Source organism: Coturnix japonica, chromosome 1, assembly GCF_001577835.2.
Source record: "Coturnix japonica isolate 7356 chromosome 1, Coturnix japonica 2.1, whole genome shotgun sequence".
Lineage (NCBI taxonomy): Eukaryota > Metazoa > Chordata > Aves > Galliformes > Phasianidae > Coturnix > Coturnix japonica.
This window is the reverse complement of record NC_029516.1, coordinates 8937969-8955355: the sequence shown is the minus strand read 5'-3', so window position 1 is coordinate 8955355 and position 17387 is coordinate 8937969. Positions and strand designations below refer to the sequence as shown.

General features: G+C 34.8%; 1 protein-coding gene and 1 long non-coding RNA gene across 10 annotated transcripts in view; one reads left to right on the top strand and one right to left on the bottom strand.

Moving 5' to 3' along the window:
• Positions 1-14664, top strand: part of LOC107322398 — a 33824-nt gene extending 19160 nt beyond the window's left edge. For 2 of the 3 annotated variants that reach the window (XR_001558936.2, XR_001558950.2), the window contains 3 exons: positions 7119-8785; positions 9197-9246; positions 14578-14664. This is a non-coding gene — a long non-coding RNA (uncharacterized LOC107322398). The remainder of the gene's footprint in view (positions 1-7118; positions 8786-9196; positions 9247-14577) is intronic. The other variant, XR_001558943.2, reaches the window with a different exon arrangement.
• PCLO (piccolo presynaptic cytomatrix protein) overlaps positions 1-17387 on the bottom strand; it is a 304964-nt gene that overhangs the window by 35030 nt on the left and 252547 nt on the right. Inside the window, exons 19-22 of one of the 7 annotated variants that reach the window (XM_015879896.2) lie at positions 15925-16105; positions 14568-14762; positions 13174-13248; positions 2813-2954 (exon numbers count right to left, since the gene is read on the bottom strand). In XM_015879896.2, the coding sequence (XP_015735382.1) occupies positions 2813-2954; positions 13174-13248; positions 14568-14762; positions 15925-16105 (593 nt within the window). Of the gene's footprint in view, positions 1-2812; positions 2955-13173; positions 13413-14567; positions 14763-15924; positions 16106-17387 lie in introns of those variants that run through there. The other 6 variants (XM_015879726.2, XM_015879813.2, XM_015880153.2 and 3 more) reach the window with 6 other exon arrangements.

Sequence of the window (17387 nt, the reverse complement as noted above, 5' to 3'; positions counted from 1 at the left end):
GTGCATTTCTGAAGAACAAAGCAATCAGAGGAGGTTTGCAACCTGCCTCCCATCAGTCTGTGATTCTGCAAGCAGCCTGCATAGCTCTTTACCTCACTTTATCCTGTTATGTTCAACAGTGAGAAATGAAAGGGGTTGCTATTTGTTCTACAATACTGTTACCACAAAGTTTGTATGTGGTATTTTCTTTCAGTGACAGATTTTATAATACAGTTTAGGTTCATCAGAGGAGACTAAATATGAGATTTTATCTTAAAGCAAGGTGAGTGGAATAAAGCATATGTTTGTGGACCCTGGATATAGAAAGAATCTAACATGGAGGAGAGCCTAGTTGTCTATTTTGAGTTCATGAACATTAGTTAAAAAGCTTTTATTTCCTTTCTTTAATGTTTAAGCATGTTGTAAGCTCTAAGGCATGACATTAGACACCATCAAAAGCACATCTGCAACTGTGAGTTATGTTACTATTTACAAAGCATATTATGGGCATGATAAAAGAATTATTAGACCCTACATATCATTCAGTTGCTTTTTACATCTGCATTTGCATCTTAAATTAATATTATTTTATGGACATTCACAGAATCATAGAATGGCTTGGTTTAGAAAGGACCTCAAAGATCACCTAGTTCCAACCCCTTGCCATGGGCTGGCTGATAACCAGTCGATCAGGCTGCTGAAGATCCCTCCAACCTGGTCTTGAACACAGGGATGGGACATCCGCTGCTTCTCTGAGCAATCTGTTCTTGTGCATTTCAGGCTGCAAGAGCACACTGCTGGCTTATGTCCAGCTTTTTGTCACCCCCAGATCCCTAACTCCATCTTCACAGGACTGTTCTCACTGAATTCTCCCAGCCTGCAATAGGCAAAGGCTATACAAAGGCATAGTTCTTGTCATAGATGGAAGTGTATTTTTCAAGGACATTAAAAATGAACAATAAGAGATTTTTAAAAAATTATTTCCTAAGTAGAAAGACTACAAAATTTACTAATCTGTGTATAGCTGTATAAAATGATTATTTTCTCTTGATATTTGAAACAGTGTTTCCTACTGGCATGTATTAAAATAAGTATAACATAAATTTTAATATAAAATAAGTAAAATATCTAAGGTGGGGGGGGAGCAAAGTGGCAAGGACAGACTCTTTTCAGCAGTGTGTGGAGACAGAACAAGGGGAAATGAACAGAAACTGGAGGATAGGAATTTCCGCACAAATGTGCACAGGAACTTCATTACGGTGAGGGTGACGGAGCACTGGAACAGGCTGCCCAGGGGGGTTGTGGAGTCTCCTCTGGAGATATTCAAGACCCACCTGGATGCCTACCTGTGTGACCTGGTGTAGGGAATCTGCTTTGGCAGGGGGGTTGGACTCGATGATCTCTGCAGGTCCCTTCCAACCCCTACAATTCTGTGATTCTGTGAAGTTAATTAATCAAGCAATTCCCATGGTGTTACTACTTAAATTCTATTTATTTATTTCCTGTTGAATTTCATGACTGATCATTCAGACTAAAATAAAGAGTATAAAACTCAGCTGTCAACACTTTTCTACTGGTAGATCAGACATTCATTCTAAGCAGTGTATCGCCAAATATGTTTTTATATGCCAAGACTTTTAAAATCAATTTGATCACTTAGTAATTTAAATTGTGATCAGTGGTCTCATGGGCATACTGAACATCCATGTACAGGATCAGAGTCCCTGAAGTAATTATCAAGCCTATGTGAACATAATACTGATTAGAATTTCAGTCGAGTATATAATCAGACATATAATTATTTTATCCAAACCTGAAAATGTGAACACAAGTGTTTTAAAACATTTTCTCTGAATGTGATTCTGAAAATCTCTGATGGTAACCAGTAATTTTGTCACTCATTTTCATCATATAAAGCCCTTAATATTATCAAAAAAAAAAAAAAACCCAAAAAAACAAAAACAAACAAGCAAAAAAAAAACAACAACCAAACACATTTGGTGTCTTTGTAAATGTTTGACATAAGTTTTAGAGGTTCAAAATCAGTACATCACAATATGTTGAGTGAAAATTTCAGTAAAGATTAAGCAATTGGCTTTCCACTGCCTAGGCTGGCATTGCTTTCCTGGATTCTGTTGATGAGAAAGAAATCCTAGATTAGTGGCTGTTGGTTTTGTGGGTTTTTTTTCAGTCCTTTGTATGTTGTGATCTTACTAAAAAGAATGTTGAATATTTAGAAATATCACTGCTCTAGAGAATGAATTGAGCCTTTTCTTGTAATCCTTCTTTTATTTTTTAAATTCAAGCTTTTTACATCACATTCTTGTGGGTGCTATTTCTGGACTGAAAGGGAAAACATGTAACAGCTAATGCAGATACTGAATGAACAACAACCACTGACTAAAATTTTAAGTACAGACAAAAAATTCAGGAAACAAATAATTAATCTGATGAAGAGAAATTACTTTTTTTTCTGTAAGGGAAGTTCAGGGGGAGATCAGTCTGAAAATCTAAATGAATCAGCCTCAAGCATGAGAAAACTGCACTTCTAAACCATAGCCCAAGCCCATCTCAAAATACTTGCATCAAACACTGGGGCGTCTCTTGTGTGAAGCAATAAATTCATGAGGTTTAGGGAGAGGTTTTGACAGTTATTAACAGTTCAACAGAGCCGAAGGAATGTGTGAGCTCTGAGAAATTCTACACAATTAACTGTTTTCCATTGTGTAACTCAAGTCTGCAGAGAAAACTACATACGAAGATGACCAGCAAGTGAAAGCACTACATATCATCAGTGCACAGAGGATTCAGAATATTAAAGTAAAAGCCTTACATTCTTGGGATGGGAAACAGATTATTCTCTCCTGTGGCACTGCTGCTGCCTTCACTATCCATGCTGTATCCACTGCCAAAGCTACTGACTGAAGAGCCAGTGGAGACAGAACTTTCTGCAGGTCGGTGGTTAGTAGACCTTGCTGTACAGACAGGAACAATGGGTTACCAAATGCCTTCTAAAAAATCAGTGCCATTCACATTAAGAAAAAATGGAATTTGTCAAAACGCTATGCTGTAAAGTCTTTTTTACTTTATATTCCAGTGTTGTTGTATCATCTTTTGCAGATAATGTTTATTTTCACATTGAATGTGGTCTAAACCAAACAGAGCATCACCAGAATATTTTTCTTCATTCATGATAATAGTTCAAATCAACAGCCTGAAGGAAAAGAAGAATGGATTAGATTGATTAACACTGCTTTTCTGATTAAAGTTACAGTAAACTGGTAATTCATCCAAAACATTTTGTAGGGTAACCCTTTAAATGCGCTGGGCTTTCCTCTTGAACGTCATGAAGCATTCATTACATTTTGTGATTCTGAGGAAACTGAAATATGTGTACAGAATCTATAGTCTCAGAAGCTGTATAAAGACCTCCACCCCCTTCAGATGTAACACTGCAACCGTACTACATTTCTCAACTGCTTCTACATATCTGGATACCTCCTACTCTCTGCCTGGAACTTCAGTGCATGTATTTTGATGGGATTGTACTACTCATGCTTAAAACACTTTGCTGTATGTCAGATGTATTATTTTGTATTTTGGTACTGTTGTATAACGTGAACAAATTTTCCAATATTCAGTTTTTTAGCAAGTTGAGAAATATACACAAGAAAAAGTTCGCAGTGACATTACACATAATAATCAGTTTACACAAACAGTAGGAAGACCATTCTCATATAAATTAATGAAATTATTAGGGAAATATTAATAGAAATATTTTGATTTAATTTTTAAGTTTTACATAGTACATCTACTATTGTCATGCTTAATCTTTTCCAACTGACTGAGCATATATACCTAAGATAAAACACTTTTCTGTAAATTTATTACTCTGTGAAGTCTTAGTAAGGTTTTCTCTTCCTTTGGTCAACTGTTAATACAAGCAGTTAAAAGAGATCCTTCTGTAAGAAAGAATTTAATCAAATATCTAAATGGAAATTACTTCAAATAAGAGCCAGAGCCCCAGTGTTGTCCTGATTTAAGCTGGCAACCAAGATCATTTTTGCGTGACTGGATGAATAACATTTTTTATGAAGACTGCTGAATGCTTCCTAATGTGGGACCAGGAAGCTGAATGTGACTCTTCTAATGTGTTGTAAAAACAGATCAATAATTTATACTGGATGAAAAGAACAAAGAATTTCATATGCCATCAATCCTTGAGACAAACAGTCTCATAAATTGCTTTTTTAAACTCTATTAACTTCATCTATTTCACTAATGCTTATAGCCACAGAAGGAATCTGTCAATCTAAATTATTTTTAGACAAAAAATATTCTTTAGCTTAAATTCTTGACTATGTATGCTAATGAAAGGCTATCTTTTTTTGGATAACAATACAAATTAATCAACTGTAAAATCATAACATTATTAACAGATACTTTCAGTATCTCTTCTGGAGGAAAAGAAATCCTTGTTTTTGCTGCACAGGCAGCCAGACCACTGCAGTGTTTTCTCTTCAGGTAGCTATGAGCATTAGTTACTCCATCATGTTCGTTCTGTGGTGCTGTGAGTGAAGTCTAATGATTAAGTTGACATGTCAGGAAACTGGTGTTGGGAAATGCTGGGCAAGAGAGATTCTGGAGAAGAGAGGTCAAGCTCCCTTTTGCAAGGCACAGTGTCAGCTTCCATATACTAAACAGCCTGTGTTCAGGCTTTATCATGCTTGCCTGAACTAATCCATCACCTCAGTTCTCATGATGGTTGAGTGAGTCCCTTGTCTGATTTATGATGTTTGTTCAGGGTTTTGAGATTGGTTTTTTTGCAGTTCTTATTTGTTGTTGTTATTGTTTGTTGATTGGTTGGTTTGTTTTTAGTCATGACATGACAAATGACTCATAGATGAGAACAATCTGGATAGCTACACATCTGCAAAAGTCATGGAAGCAAGGCAGTATAATGTTAGCACAGAAAGTCTATCTAGTCCTTCTGTTAAAAGTTTGCTTAGAATGATATAGATCTTCACCAGAACATTTGTAGTTCAAAGGGTGGTTCATTTCTGGGCTGATATTTATATTGACTTTACTGTAAAATGTAGTGCCTGAACTCAGTACACCTGGTGAGTTTCTAAACCAGAGAGAACTAAAAACTAGTTTAACATGTCCAGAAGCCTTGAATCTGGCCTTTATAACTTATTTAGAAGTTTTTTGTATTCATTATTAATCAAAATGTAATCGTCTCCTCTAACAGAGCTATATTCTAATGATACATTCTGTGCTATTTTTTTTTAGTTTCTCTACTATTTTGTCTAATTTATGTATTTTTCTGCATTGATCATTTTCAGTAATTTCTCTTCCTGAATGCAGATAATGTGCCTAAATTTAGATTAATTACTGGATTTTGAAAATTCTGAAGTTCAAAGTTTCCTTTTTTTTCTTTTTTTTCTTTTTTTCCCTGTCTTCTTTAAGTGAGCAATGAACTACATCAGTTTGTGGGTTTTTTTGTGTTTTTTGGTTTTGTTTTTGTTTTTGTTTTTGTTTTTTGTGATGTTTTAATCTGGGTACAGAGAACTCCTCCATAACTCATGAAACATCACATTTTCTATATATCTGTAGTTCTTACAGGCAAATGGAAACCTGTGAACTGATGCTGCTGGATATATGATAATTTTTAATATGAGATGCTGCTGCTGTTGGATATATGAGAGAGGTGTGATGAAGGTGTTGCCTGCAATATTTTGTATGAGTTAGAATAACTGTGGTTAGGTTCATACTCTGCCAAGTTTATATATTCATTTCCAGTTCTACACCTTGTATTCAACCAAATACAAATGTTGTCTTAGGAACATCAGAGGAAAGGCTGAATTCATTATGATGCTCTTCTAGTCTTGCTAAGTATGGTCTTTGAAGCCCTCAGAGTAATCAACACCTTAACTGGCCAGTTGGCTACATACAGGACATACATAAAGGACACAGAACTAAAGTGAAATTAAGGCAGTTTTACTTCTGAATTAGAGATTCTGCTGTCAGCTGCTTATGCTAGAAAATGCCCAATTCAAAATTCTGTAGAATGGTGCTTATCGGACTTCAGAGAGTTAAACAATTTACTATTGATTCACTCTAGTCTTTTGGAGCACAGAGTTTAGATACTCCTTTCTGGAACTGCAGAAGTGCCTAATAATGCAAGACATAGTCTTGTTTTGCCTAAATATGTGGCATTTATGGAAATAAGAACCCGTTCAAAGGCAACTGCTATCTTTTGTCTATTGCGTATATACAGCATAGATGAGCTAGGTCTTATTCTTTCCTTGCCCTTTGCTTTTTCAAATTACTTCCCAATCCTTCCAAAAACAGTTCAGCTTCCCATGATCAAGGTGTTGTTACCAATTTCATCTGATATTGATGAAAAGATTCTGAAAGCTTCAGCAGATGTAAAAGACTAATTTTAACTGAAAATTATTATCAAAAATAATAAATTGGCTTCTTACTTGGAGAGAAGATATATTCTCTACATTCCCTTCTTTGTTCTCTGTTTATTCCTTTTAAAGGATATTCCATGCTTTCTAAGTATTGTAACTTCAGTGATATCTGGGCTGTTAAGCCACTGGGCTGTGGTGAGCAGTAATCGGAAATGAAAGATTAATGCTCTAACATGGGTTGCTTCCTCTGAAGGACTGAAAAGAACTTCTGCTATTGTTGCTGAATTGGTGTGCTGTTGATTTCACTTTCTTTTGTCAATTTTACTTAATCTGTGAGTTCCCTTACTGAGAGGAAACATTCTCTACTTTAAAGTTCTGTTTATGGATAGAAATTTGATACTTAGAAGCCAGCAGTGTTAATATTAACTTCATAATAATTTTCTACTATCTTTTCAATAGGGTGGCATAAGCAAAGGTTTCAGTTCAACCAATCTCCTGAATAATACAAAAATGGTTGGAAAAGTTATTGACTCCATAAAGGAATCAGATTCTAAGGAAGCAAAAAATAATCTTGTCCCTGATGTAAGACTTTTTATTCAAGAAAAGAGTGATCATGATGAACTGATACACTTTTTATTCAGCACTGATTACAAAGGAAATAAATAAATAAATAAATAAATAAATAAATAAAATTAAAATAAAATAATATTCCTTTGACAGAATAACATTCATCCACATATTCTCTAATTCCTTCTTGGAAAAAGATTCATGATTTAAGAAAATTTGGCTTATGAACACAACAGGGAAAACAGGTAAGTCCTGTTGTTGTATAATTGCTGTATAATATCATTACATTGCCGAAACTTTGTTTTCTTCCTTTCAAATATATGTTCCACTTCTCAAACATGTTTTCAGAAGTGACAACTCAAGTAACACTGAGATTGACAGTCTGGTTTGTAATCCAAACAGAAAAAAATTTTTTTAGCCAGTGTTCAACATTAAGCTTTGAGATTTTGCCTTTAATTTTCTTAAAAAGAGTTATCATGAGCTGGCAGTCTTGTGACAAGCCCTGAGCAGCAAAGAGGACTGACACCATCCTGCACAGCAATGCAAGTCCACAGAAGCAGGTGAATTCACAGATCTGCTTTGGATACTTATCAGCCTGGACTATTCACGTCACACACTCACACATGATGTCTTCAGGCAGAAGCTTGTCTATTATTTACTTTCTATTGTCTTCTGTTTAAATGTATGATACTCTCACTGCCCCAAAATTGCTGTTTACATACTTTTAAGAAGATTTTGCTAGGAATAAAAATAATTACTGTTCCAACTTGATTGATTAAGTTCTATAGAGCTAACTAAATTCCGTTGATAGGGTTGTCAGCTGCATGTTTTGCGAACTGATAACAGAGTCAAAATACAGAATAAATAACCAGTGAGCAATTTCCCAGGTCAGTTCTGATAGTCTTCTCCCTTCACTCTTCATTACTCTGAACAATATTTTAGATCATGATCTCACCTTTTTCAGCTGCATTTGTAAATCGGGTATAGCTTTGACTGCACACCAAGAAGCAATATTTTGTGAGTTTTACACTCTACTTTTTGCAGAGAAGTTGATTACTTGAGGTGAGTAGTGGTGGCAGAATAGCACTAATCTGAAAATGTGGTGATGGTATTTCTTTACTCAGAAGAGCAATTCTGATGAAATTATTTTTATTTATTTATTTTTATGTGCTCCATCGGCTTCAGCTGCCATCTAATAGACTTTGGAAATAGGAGTTGTCAAATGAAGAATCTGAGCAATTTCCTGTAATTATATGTCAGCTTAAAATGGTGGAAGAGTAAATAGCAGAAACGGTCAAAGCAAAATGTGCCAACTTTTAGACTAAAGCAGGACTCAAAAGACAGCCTCAGATTATTGTTGTCTGCAGAGAGTGAGGACATACTGTTCTTGTTTTGATAATGATTCTTGGAAATGGGTTATTTGTAGCAACATGAAAGCCTTTTATCTTGGAAATTAAGAAGCTGGTGGAAGAGTTTATAAAAAAATAGCTTTGGGCAGTAAACTAAGTAAGTGTGAAAGTAGTATCTTAAATGATTGTAGGAACTGAAAACATGTCATTGCCTATCAAATGTTTGAAAACGGGAGCCCGGATAAGGAGATATTGAAATCCACACTCAATCCAATACAAAAGATCTACAGAACCTAGGAATCAGTTTCCATTCACTTTACATTGTTGTGAATACCAATTTGTGATAAAGACCATTCCTGCTGATTTAAATATTTTATTTTACTTTATTTTATTTTGTCAAACACTTAGAAATTACACAGTGCTGGCTCAGACCTGTATCATGGATTTTATGCTTCTAAGAACATCCTATTGGTAAGTACATCAGACCACATTTTTGAATGGCTTTAATCTGTTGCTATACTGACACTTAAGTGAACTCTTGTCAAAGTTGGTGTATGCAGGAGCCAAAAACAGGGATATTGCCTTTTGAGCTAAGGTTTTTTGAACTGGGGATCTTCAAGAGGTGCAATATAACAGTCTGTGTGATCTGAATACAGTTATTAAAATGTTTATACACAGCGTATTACTAACTTGCTGTGTTGACTATTCCATTCCATAAAGCGATGCCAATAAAGTAGGCTGTGATGGGTATGGGTAAAACAACCACCACACAGAATGTATTCAGGAATGGACTTGCAAACATATGGTATCTTCATATTCATTGTTCACTATTGTCTCAACTTTTGAAATTGTCGAATCATAGAGAAAACCTCTCTTTCACAGGAGCTTCGAGGCAGAAGAAGTTTTGAGTTGGAGAAACCTTGTCATATTAGGTAAACATATCTATTGATTACAGTACAGGAAAAATGATGGAAATTGCTGCCACAGCCTCCTTGTGATATCTTTCTGTTATATCAGTAGATATGTTGGGATCTTTAATTGAAATACAAAGTTTTGTTTTTTTTTTCTTGAACATCAGCTAATTCAGGCCAGGAGCAGAGCAGTAGTTTTCTCCTGCTGCTTGTTTTACATTTGCCAAACAACATAAAGAGGTACACACTAAAGCAGCTAAAAGCTCTGATCTCTTTTGGCATCTACCACAATCTGCATGCTCGAGAAAAAGGGTAGTGACTCAGCATACCTCTCATGAGTGCCAGTTTGGAAGAGTAGAAAAAAAAATCATTAAAGTACAATGATATTCAGGTTTGGATGATCCACTTAGCTGTTCAAATACTCATATATTGTGCTCAGAGAAACCTAGGAAGAATCAGAGTAGTCTTCTAGAAATTCTTATTTGGTTTAAAAATATGTTCTTCCATTAACTATTTGATATTTTAAAGTAATACATTTAAAGAATGCAAATAGTATAGTTTGGGATAAAACTAACACACTTCCTCTGCAAATAAAGACAGACACCCCATTGAATTATACCCATTAGGCAGATATATAAAACATCCGTGTGGATACAATCAGGAAATTACTATTGCAGATGCACCTGCATTTTTATATGCATATATACAGATAACCATTAATTATAATCATAGTATTTGAAATTGTTTTATTATCTGGAGAACTCTAAAATCATTTATTATATTTTAAACATAAGTGACCTACCAATAAATTTTCATGTAACAGGCAAGATCCTTCTGTGGGATAAATAACTGACATAAAAGCAGATGATGAGCTGATTTATACTATCTCAAAACTGACTAATCTGGTGGATATACCCTAATACACAGTTTATGTTGAAAGGAATGTGCTTAATTTTATGTGAATGTATAATTGGCTGTGATTCAAACGTTTCACAGAAGTGAATTCAAATTAACTTCTGTCTCCCTCTGGCTTGCAACCCTTGCAGCTTCTGCCTTCAAAGACTTTCCTCTGAAATGTTATTGTTCCCTCCTGAAGGGTGTGAGTGGAATGCATATTGTGCAATTTGTTTAGTTGCAGATTGGACTCTTATCTCTCACAGGCAACAAGGGCGCTATACTTCAGAGTATATTTTTAATTAAGTGCTGTAGTTGAATATTGGCTTGTCAATTGTACAAATGTGCTGAACAAAGTCTTCTGCTGTAGCTTCACCTTAATTTAAAAAACAGACCAATAAAATCTTTTTTTTTTCTTTTTTTCTTTTTTTTTTCTGTTTAATATGAAGAATCAGTTCAATCTAAAAAAACTTAAGGTGATGTAGATCTTCCTCATTCACAGGATTGTGAGTGATGTTTTTGTTTATGATTTCCTTTTTACTTCTCATCAGTCATGCAATTAACTTCATAACTAACAAAATGTATTTGAAGGGAAATGTCATATGTCCAGAAATAAGATAACAATTTCTCTGGGACATTCTGAGGATTCTTTCTGTTTTGTTTTGTTTTGTTTAAGCAACAATGCAAGGAGAAAAACAAAAAAGAAATTAAAAACAAAAAACAAAAAATAACAACAACACACACACACACAAATTTTTAAGTTAAATGAAGTAACTCTTTCTAAGGGTTTTCTTAAGCTATGTGTGGAAGGACTGATAAATATGCAACAGAGTAAATTTTTTTTTTTTCCTATCATCATTGTGGAAATATCACTACATTGCTACTACATTGAGTTCTTGGCCTCAAAAAAACAGCTGTCTTAAAAGCTGTTACTCTCCAACAAATTCAGATAAATTGATGTGATAATAATAATAATAATACTGTTTTATGTTATCTGTAATGGCTTCATAAAGAGAGGTCTTTTGCCTTTAGTGACAAAAAATGCAAAATCAGTCCTTACTAACTTGCTAAGTCATCTGTTCCATTTCATAAAACTAGATGCCAATAAAGTAGATCATGATGGGGGTGGGTAACATAACTATGCATCACCCCTGCAGGAATGGACTTGCAAAGTGAAGATGCCCTAATATTCATCATTTACAATTGTCTCAACTTCTAGAATTGTTGAATTAGAGGAGACATCTCTTTCCTTCCCTCCCCTCAAAGAACATTGAAAACTTGGTGCCTTTTCCATTTAAGCTCATAATCTTTCCTGGTTTAATTTAAATACTCCTTAAAACTGAAGATAACTGATCAATTACCCTCAAAATTATAATTATTATCCTATCTTACATGAATTAATTAGAACAAACTAGTTTATGAATAGAAGGAAGCCCAAACTTCTCACAGGTATGAAAACAAACTTGGCAGCACGGTGAAGGCCATTGTGTACTACCTGTATTTGTCCAAAGATGACAAAAGTGCCATGTATACTTATAGTAACTCCAACCTCATTAATATATCACTGATATAAATGATGCCTCTTATTCTTAGGACTCTGTAACATTCTTCTAAAATTGCTCTCAGCCAAAAGTATATTGATATATATTCTTTTCTGAGTTTTGGATGTCAAAATGCTAGCATAACAGTAGCAATTAAAGCCAATAGCCTGGATCTTTCTTTATCCTAAGAATGTTTGTGAACCTTGCTTCAACCTCATATCATAAGGAAAAGTGTTTAGCATTGTTTCTCTCAGACAAAATACATTTTTGACTACAAGTCTTTATGACAAATCTCTATGAACAAGACACCATAAAAAATCATGAGTTTTGTAGGTTTCTATGGTATACATTCAAGGAATAGGATGGATCTTTCAGTTTTAGTACCTGAACTAGCTTCATGATCTACTCCAGCCTTTGCCTGAACTGAGTGTCAGAAGCTGAGCTGTAGAGTCTGGCAGCATGCATGAGTGTAGGAATACATTTTTAAAGAAGTTTTCAAAAAGCTTTCAGCTTTTAGAGATGATATGACTAATTGTTTCTAAATGCAATATTTTAAATTATTAATTATATTTACCCTTGATAATTTGAGATTTCTCCCTCACACTATTTAATGACTCACTGTGTATAATGTATATCATTTAAAATATCATGCCCTCTTTCTCTATTACATTCTCAACTATACTTTATTGCCCATGTTATATAACAGCATTAACTGAAAAAATCTGCAGTGATTCATGTGAGGTTGGAAAGGGAATACACACAAGAGAAGATCTGGGAGTCCAATTTCTAAGTTTATTTGAATAATCCCTCTGATTCTTTGGAAATAGCCAAAATGCTCCAGAAGTCAATAGAACAGTGTCAGTTTGAATCAGCTGAGATTCTGGCTCTTTATTTGTGTTGAATGATTAGTTTATTAGTTTATTTGTGTAGAATGATAAGTTAATGATATATAGCATTTAGATTTGATGAACTGATGCCTACAGGCAGAAAGTAAGAGAGTGATTGGAGAGCTGTCAAGAGACTGGCCTGTACATAGATCAAAACTTTCCCTTCCACTGCTGGGTCAAAAATATTATCTATGCCTGTGGTATAACAATGCTGGGAGAGAAAAAAGAAATTGTTAATGTCCCAAAAAGAATTCCAGAAACAAAATATGCAATTAGTTTTTTTTGTTACAAGGTAGATTTAATCATGCTTAAGCAAACTAACTTCGTTGTGTGCTCTCGTTAGCTGACAACATGAGGAAAACTATACAAATTTTCAAGAAAACTCCACCAGTTGAGTGGAAGCATTTTTTTTTTTTTTGTTTTGTAACATTTCTTAACATAGTTTTTTTTGTTATGTCACGATGTGCTGATGTGGAAAAATCAAGAAGAGTTCTTGATTCATGTTAACATTTACAGCACTTAACAGAAGGATAAAAATAAAAAATAAAAAAACTGCAACAAATTAGTAGACATGGCAAGAAGGCTTTGGAATGTGTTTTGTTTCTTAACCATGCCCTTCTGCTCACCTCCTTCAGGCTTGACTGGTCCATCAGACATCACTTTCCTGAGGGCTAGTTGACTTTGGTCTTTGTTGTCATTGGCTGGTGGAGGCAGATTGTCAGACTGAGTTCTTTGAATAGGGAGGACTCCTGCTATGCTGTGTCTGTGCTGCTTCCTGGCATGATTAGATTGACCGCTTTTATGTGCTGCTGTGGCAGTGTGGGTGAAATGGAAACCCAGAGTATGTATCCTCAGATGGAACCAGCTTAAATGTTATTCATGCAAACAGAAGGTTTTTTTTTGTTTGTTTGTTTTTTCTGTATTTAAATAAGTAGTGTTTTCAAACACCAAAGAGACACCACATGCACAGCATTAAAGAGTACTAAAACTGGCTGTTTCTTTTATTAATGATGGTGAAGTCAAGGGAAAACATTTCCCCCTAGTTTTTGCATTACACCATGATAAGTATATGGCATATCAACAAATCCTGAAGACAAACACAATGAATCCACAGTCAGAGAGTTTGATTTGCCATTAATTTAATCCTCAGCTAACAAACAGATACTGGTATGATAGCTATGGAGAGCTATCCTCTTAAATGAGAAGGTTCTAATTTATTAATCTATTTAAAGATATGAGATACAACCCATACTGACCTACTGATCAATATGGCAGAAAAATTCCTAGAAAACCTGAATGACAACAACAGATTTAGCTCTGAATTCCAACTCTGTTAACATGTTAACACTGTCAAAAACCACTTGTTATTTGTTTTGTGTGCTTAGCAGTTTTCTGTATTGCTGTTATGCTCATCACTAACACATTTTTATGTGAGAGATAAAGAGGGTTGCCTTACATTTATTTCTAAAAGCTGTTAGATACAATCATCTTTTAAAAATCAGTATCTTAGTTATGCTGTTAAAAAACTTTTCTTCCTACTTTAAAACTTTTGTATATGGCATTGCCCTGTTTGATTACTATTCATAGGTATAGCTAATTGTTAGTGCATTCTCAGTACCTGTGTGCAACTTGCAAATCTGGCAACTGCATCTCTGCAGGTTTTTGTTTCTTAACTGGTAGTTATTTAGTGACATCAAAATATTATCACACAATGGAACTCTCTGAGTCATGCACAACTATGAAATATCATGGACCATGAGTGAAGGAAGTGATGGAGAAACAGCCAGTTTCACTGCAGTCTATATAAATTAAAATAAATAAATAAAAGACATCTAAATACAAGAGTATATTGTAATTATATGTATTCACACACGGGCACACAAAGAAAGACATTGAAACAGTGAGCACAGTGTGCCAAGAACAGAAAGAAAAAAAATAGCCAAGAGGGAAAGACAGCAGGGAAAAAGGCAACAGATGAACATTAAGCTGCCATGCTGAGGAATTTATTTGCGTCTTTTACTTGGTTGAAGGCGAAGCTGTTGGACAGCTGCTTCAGCAGCAGCGATGGCTGCCCCAGCGTCTTCAAGGTGGGTTTGAGTGACGCTGGTTTTGCTTTGGCTGCGGGATGGCCCATGAGAACGTAGATGTCCTTCAGAAGAAGATTTGGAGCTCCCTGGACTGCTGTGGGATTTCTCAATGGTGGGCACCTGCATGTCTACCAAGGAAATGGAGAAGCACAACTGTTGCATTTATTAAAGAAAAACTCATTTTCTTTCTCTCACTTTGCCTTTCTAGCTACATTGTAGAACAAGGAATAAGGATTAAGCTGTGCAACACCATTCAGTGTTATCAGGAGATACTGTGATTAGGGAACTCTTAATAAGAACCAGTTTCTATTTTCTCACAATTTCCAAGGGAATAATTCCTTTATTACTGGATTTCTAACATCTGTTAATTATGATTCCTGAACTGGTCCACACTGGTCGATTAGAGGTAGACTAAAGTCTGATTTGTTTCTTGCTTTCTACTTCACTAGCATGTGCAGAATAACCAGTATCCCTTATGCTGGGAATCAAATTTTAGGCAATGCAAGAAAATTTGCTCTCTCTCCTGCAGAATGATTGGTAAAATATCTTCTGTACTAACTTTTGATTTGAATGTAGATCTTACATAGACGCCGATTGCTACCAAAACATGACATTAAAGTAGAAAGGAGATGGAGCAGAGCCTTATCACTCAGAGGTTCACATCTGGATTGTATTTGGTAATGCATTTGTGTTGATATTGTAGATGTTTCTTTAGGAGGGCAACTGGCCACTGAGTACTTAGTATTAAAAATGAATAAATAAATAAATTTCTTGGAGCAGGAGACACTGAGATTAATTCTCCTTTTGTAAGCATTAGTAAAATTCTACTACATCAGCTCCACTGATTTCCATTATAACTTAGATATACTACAGCCCATTATGATTGACTAGAAATGCATACGCATTACTGTAGTATAATAGTTATTCTATAAAATATTAAAGAATATGAAAAATTGAAAGTTAAAGACATTAAATTTAGACAAAGTTACCAGAAAAAAAAATAAAAAAAAAAATAAAAAAAATAAAAATCACAGAATCTATAGCAGATGTAAAAAGATCTTTAGCTTAAAGGTTGTTGTTTTAATGACACAAATACCCAATGAGTTTGTTATCACTGATTGGTCCAAGTTAAACATTTGTAACAGGTCTCCAATGAATTAACCACAGAGAGAAATAAGTTTTTAATAAAAGTGTATACAAACTTCATAACAGTATATTTATTTTTCCATTAGAACACAGAAAGTGTTTTCCTGTCATCTGGAAAAATCAAGTGCACTGAGTTACTCCTACCCTTGGAAGGGTCTGGGAAGATTCCATGACTCCTGCTCTTGATTACAGATGGTTTTGGAGATTGCTGGCTATTCTGTCCAGAATGAGATTTCCCATGATCAATGTTCTCACTCTGTTCTTTCAAGGGGTACCACCGAGGAGTGTTGTCAAGCTGAGAGACACTGGACAAGTCGATCAATACCTATAAGTGAACCAAAACACAACGTACAGCCTATATCTATTAACGATGGTGTACAGCAGAGGCATCTAGAATTGTATTAGCAGAAGCCACAATCAAATATAAGCATTTCAGAGTATTAAAGGTTGGGTGTTGACAGATTCAGGACTCTCTGCTCAGAGTCTAAACTAGCCTGATGTAAACCAGCTGTGGTTGGAAATCCACCTTTATTAGTACATCATTGTGTATACAATAATACATCTCAGCAGAATCTTGGTATGGAATATGAGCTTAAACAAAGCTCCATATCAAGATGACTAGGCTGAGGAGCAGTTTGAGCACTAGCTTGATGGCAAGACTAAAGAGATTACTCATCGTTCTGCCTCTGTATAGACACATCCTAACAGAAGAATTGTGCATTTTTTTTTCCTTTTTGTCAATGTAAAAATAAATAGAGTAAATGATGTTTGTACTATGAGACTGGGTCTTGTTCCTTTCAAAATTGAATAAATCTACAGAATTTGCAACAGGAAAAGAAAAGAAGAGGGAAACCTTTGCATTTCAGTAATATAATCAATAGGCAAATCCTGAAAACTTCACTGGAAGGAAAAAAATGGCAATGAGAAGCACAACTTAGAGGGAAAAACAAAACAAAACAAAATAAAACAAAACAAAACAAAACCCACAGTAGTCAAAAATCTGCCCTAGGCCATTTGCATTGCTAGCTGGAGTTTGGAAAATTTCTTTTTAAAAAAGTCTTATAAAACAAAAAACAAACAAAAAAAAAAAACCAAAAAAACAGAGAGAGAGAGAACATTATTACTAATAAAGACCTTTAATGGACTTGTGGTACAGAAAGCAAGGAGATATAAGCCAATAACAGGTCACCACAATCTTGAATGAAAGAGAGGACAAAACTAGCCTTGTATTTGTCACTAAGGTGAAAGAGTTAAAACTAATGTCAGAATTTTTAGGTTAGGCAAGGCAAGGTTTCTTTGGTAGTTTATTGCAAGGCTCTGAATAAAAGGAAGCCTCTTCAAGCTTAGAGATAGACAAGTTTCCTCATATCTGATTTTTATTTATTATTATTATATAAAGATTGAAGATTTGTGGGGTTTTTTTGCATTTTTTCTTTCAGTGTCATAGGCTGTTTATGACCTGGCTTGGTCTATCTGGTTAAAAAAATATTCTGAACAAATTAACTACTTAGCCTCCTGTCTAGTATTTTTCATAATGGTTTGAGGAATTACTTGGTTAACATGGTTACAAATTGTTCCAACTAGACAATATAGGTTAGTGGCTCTGT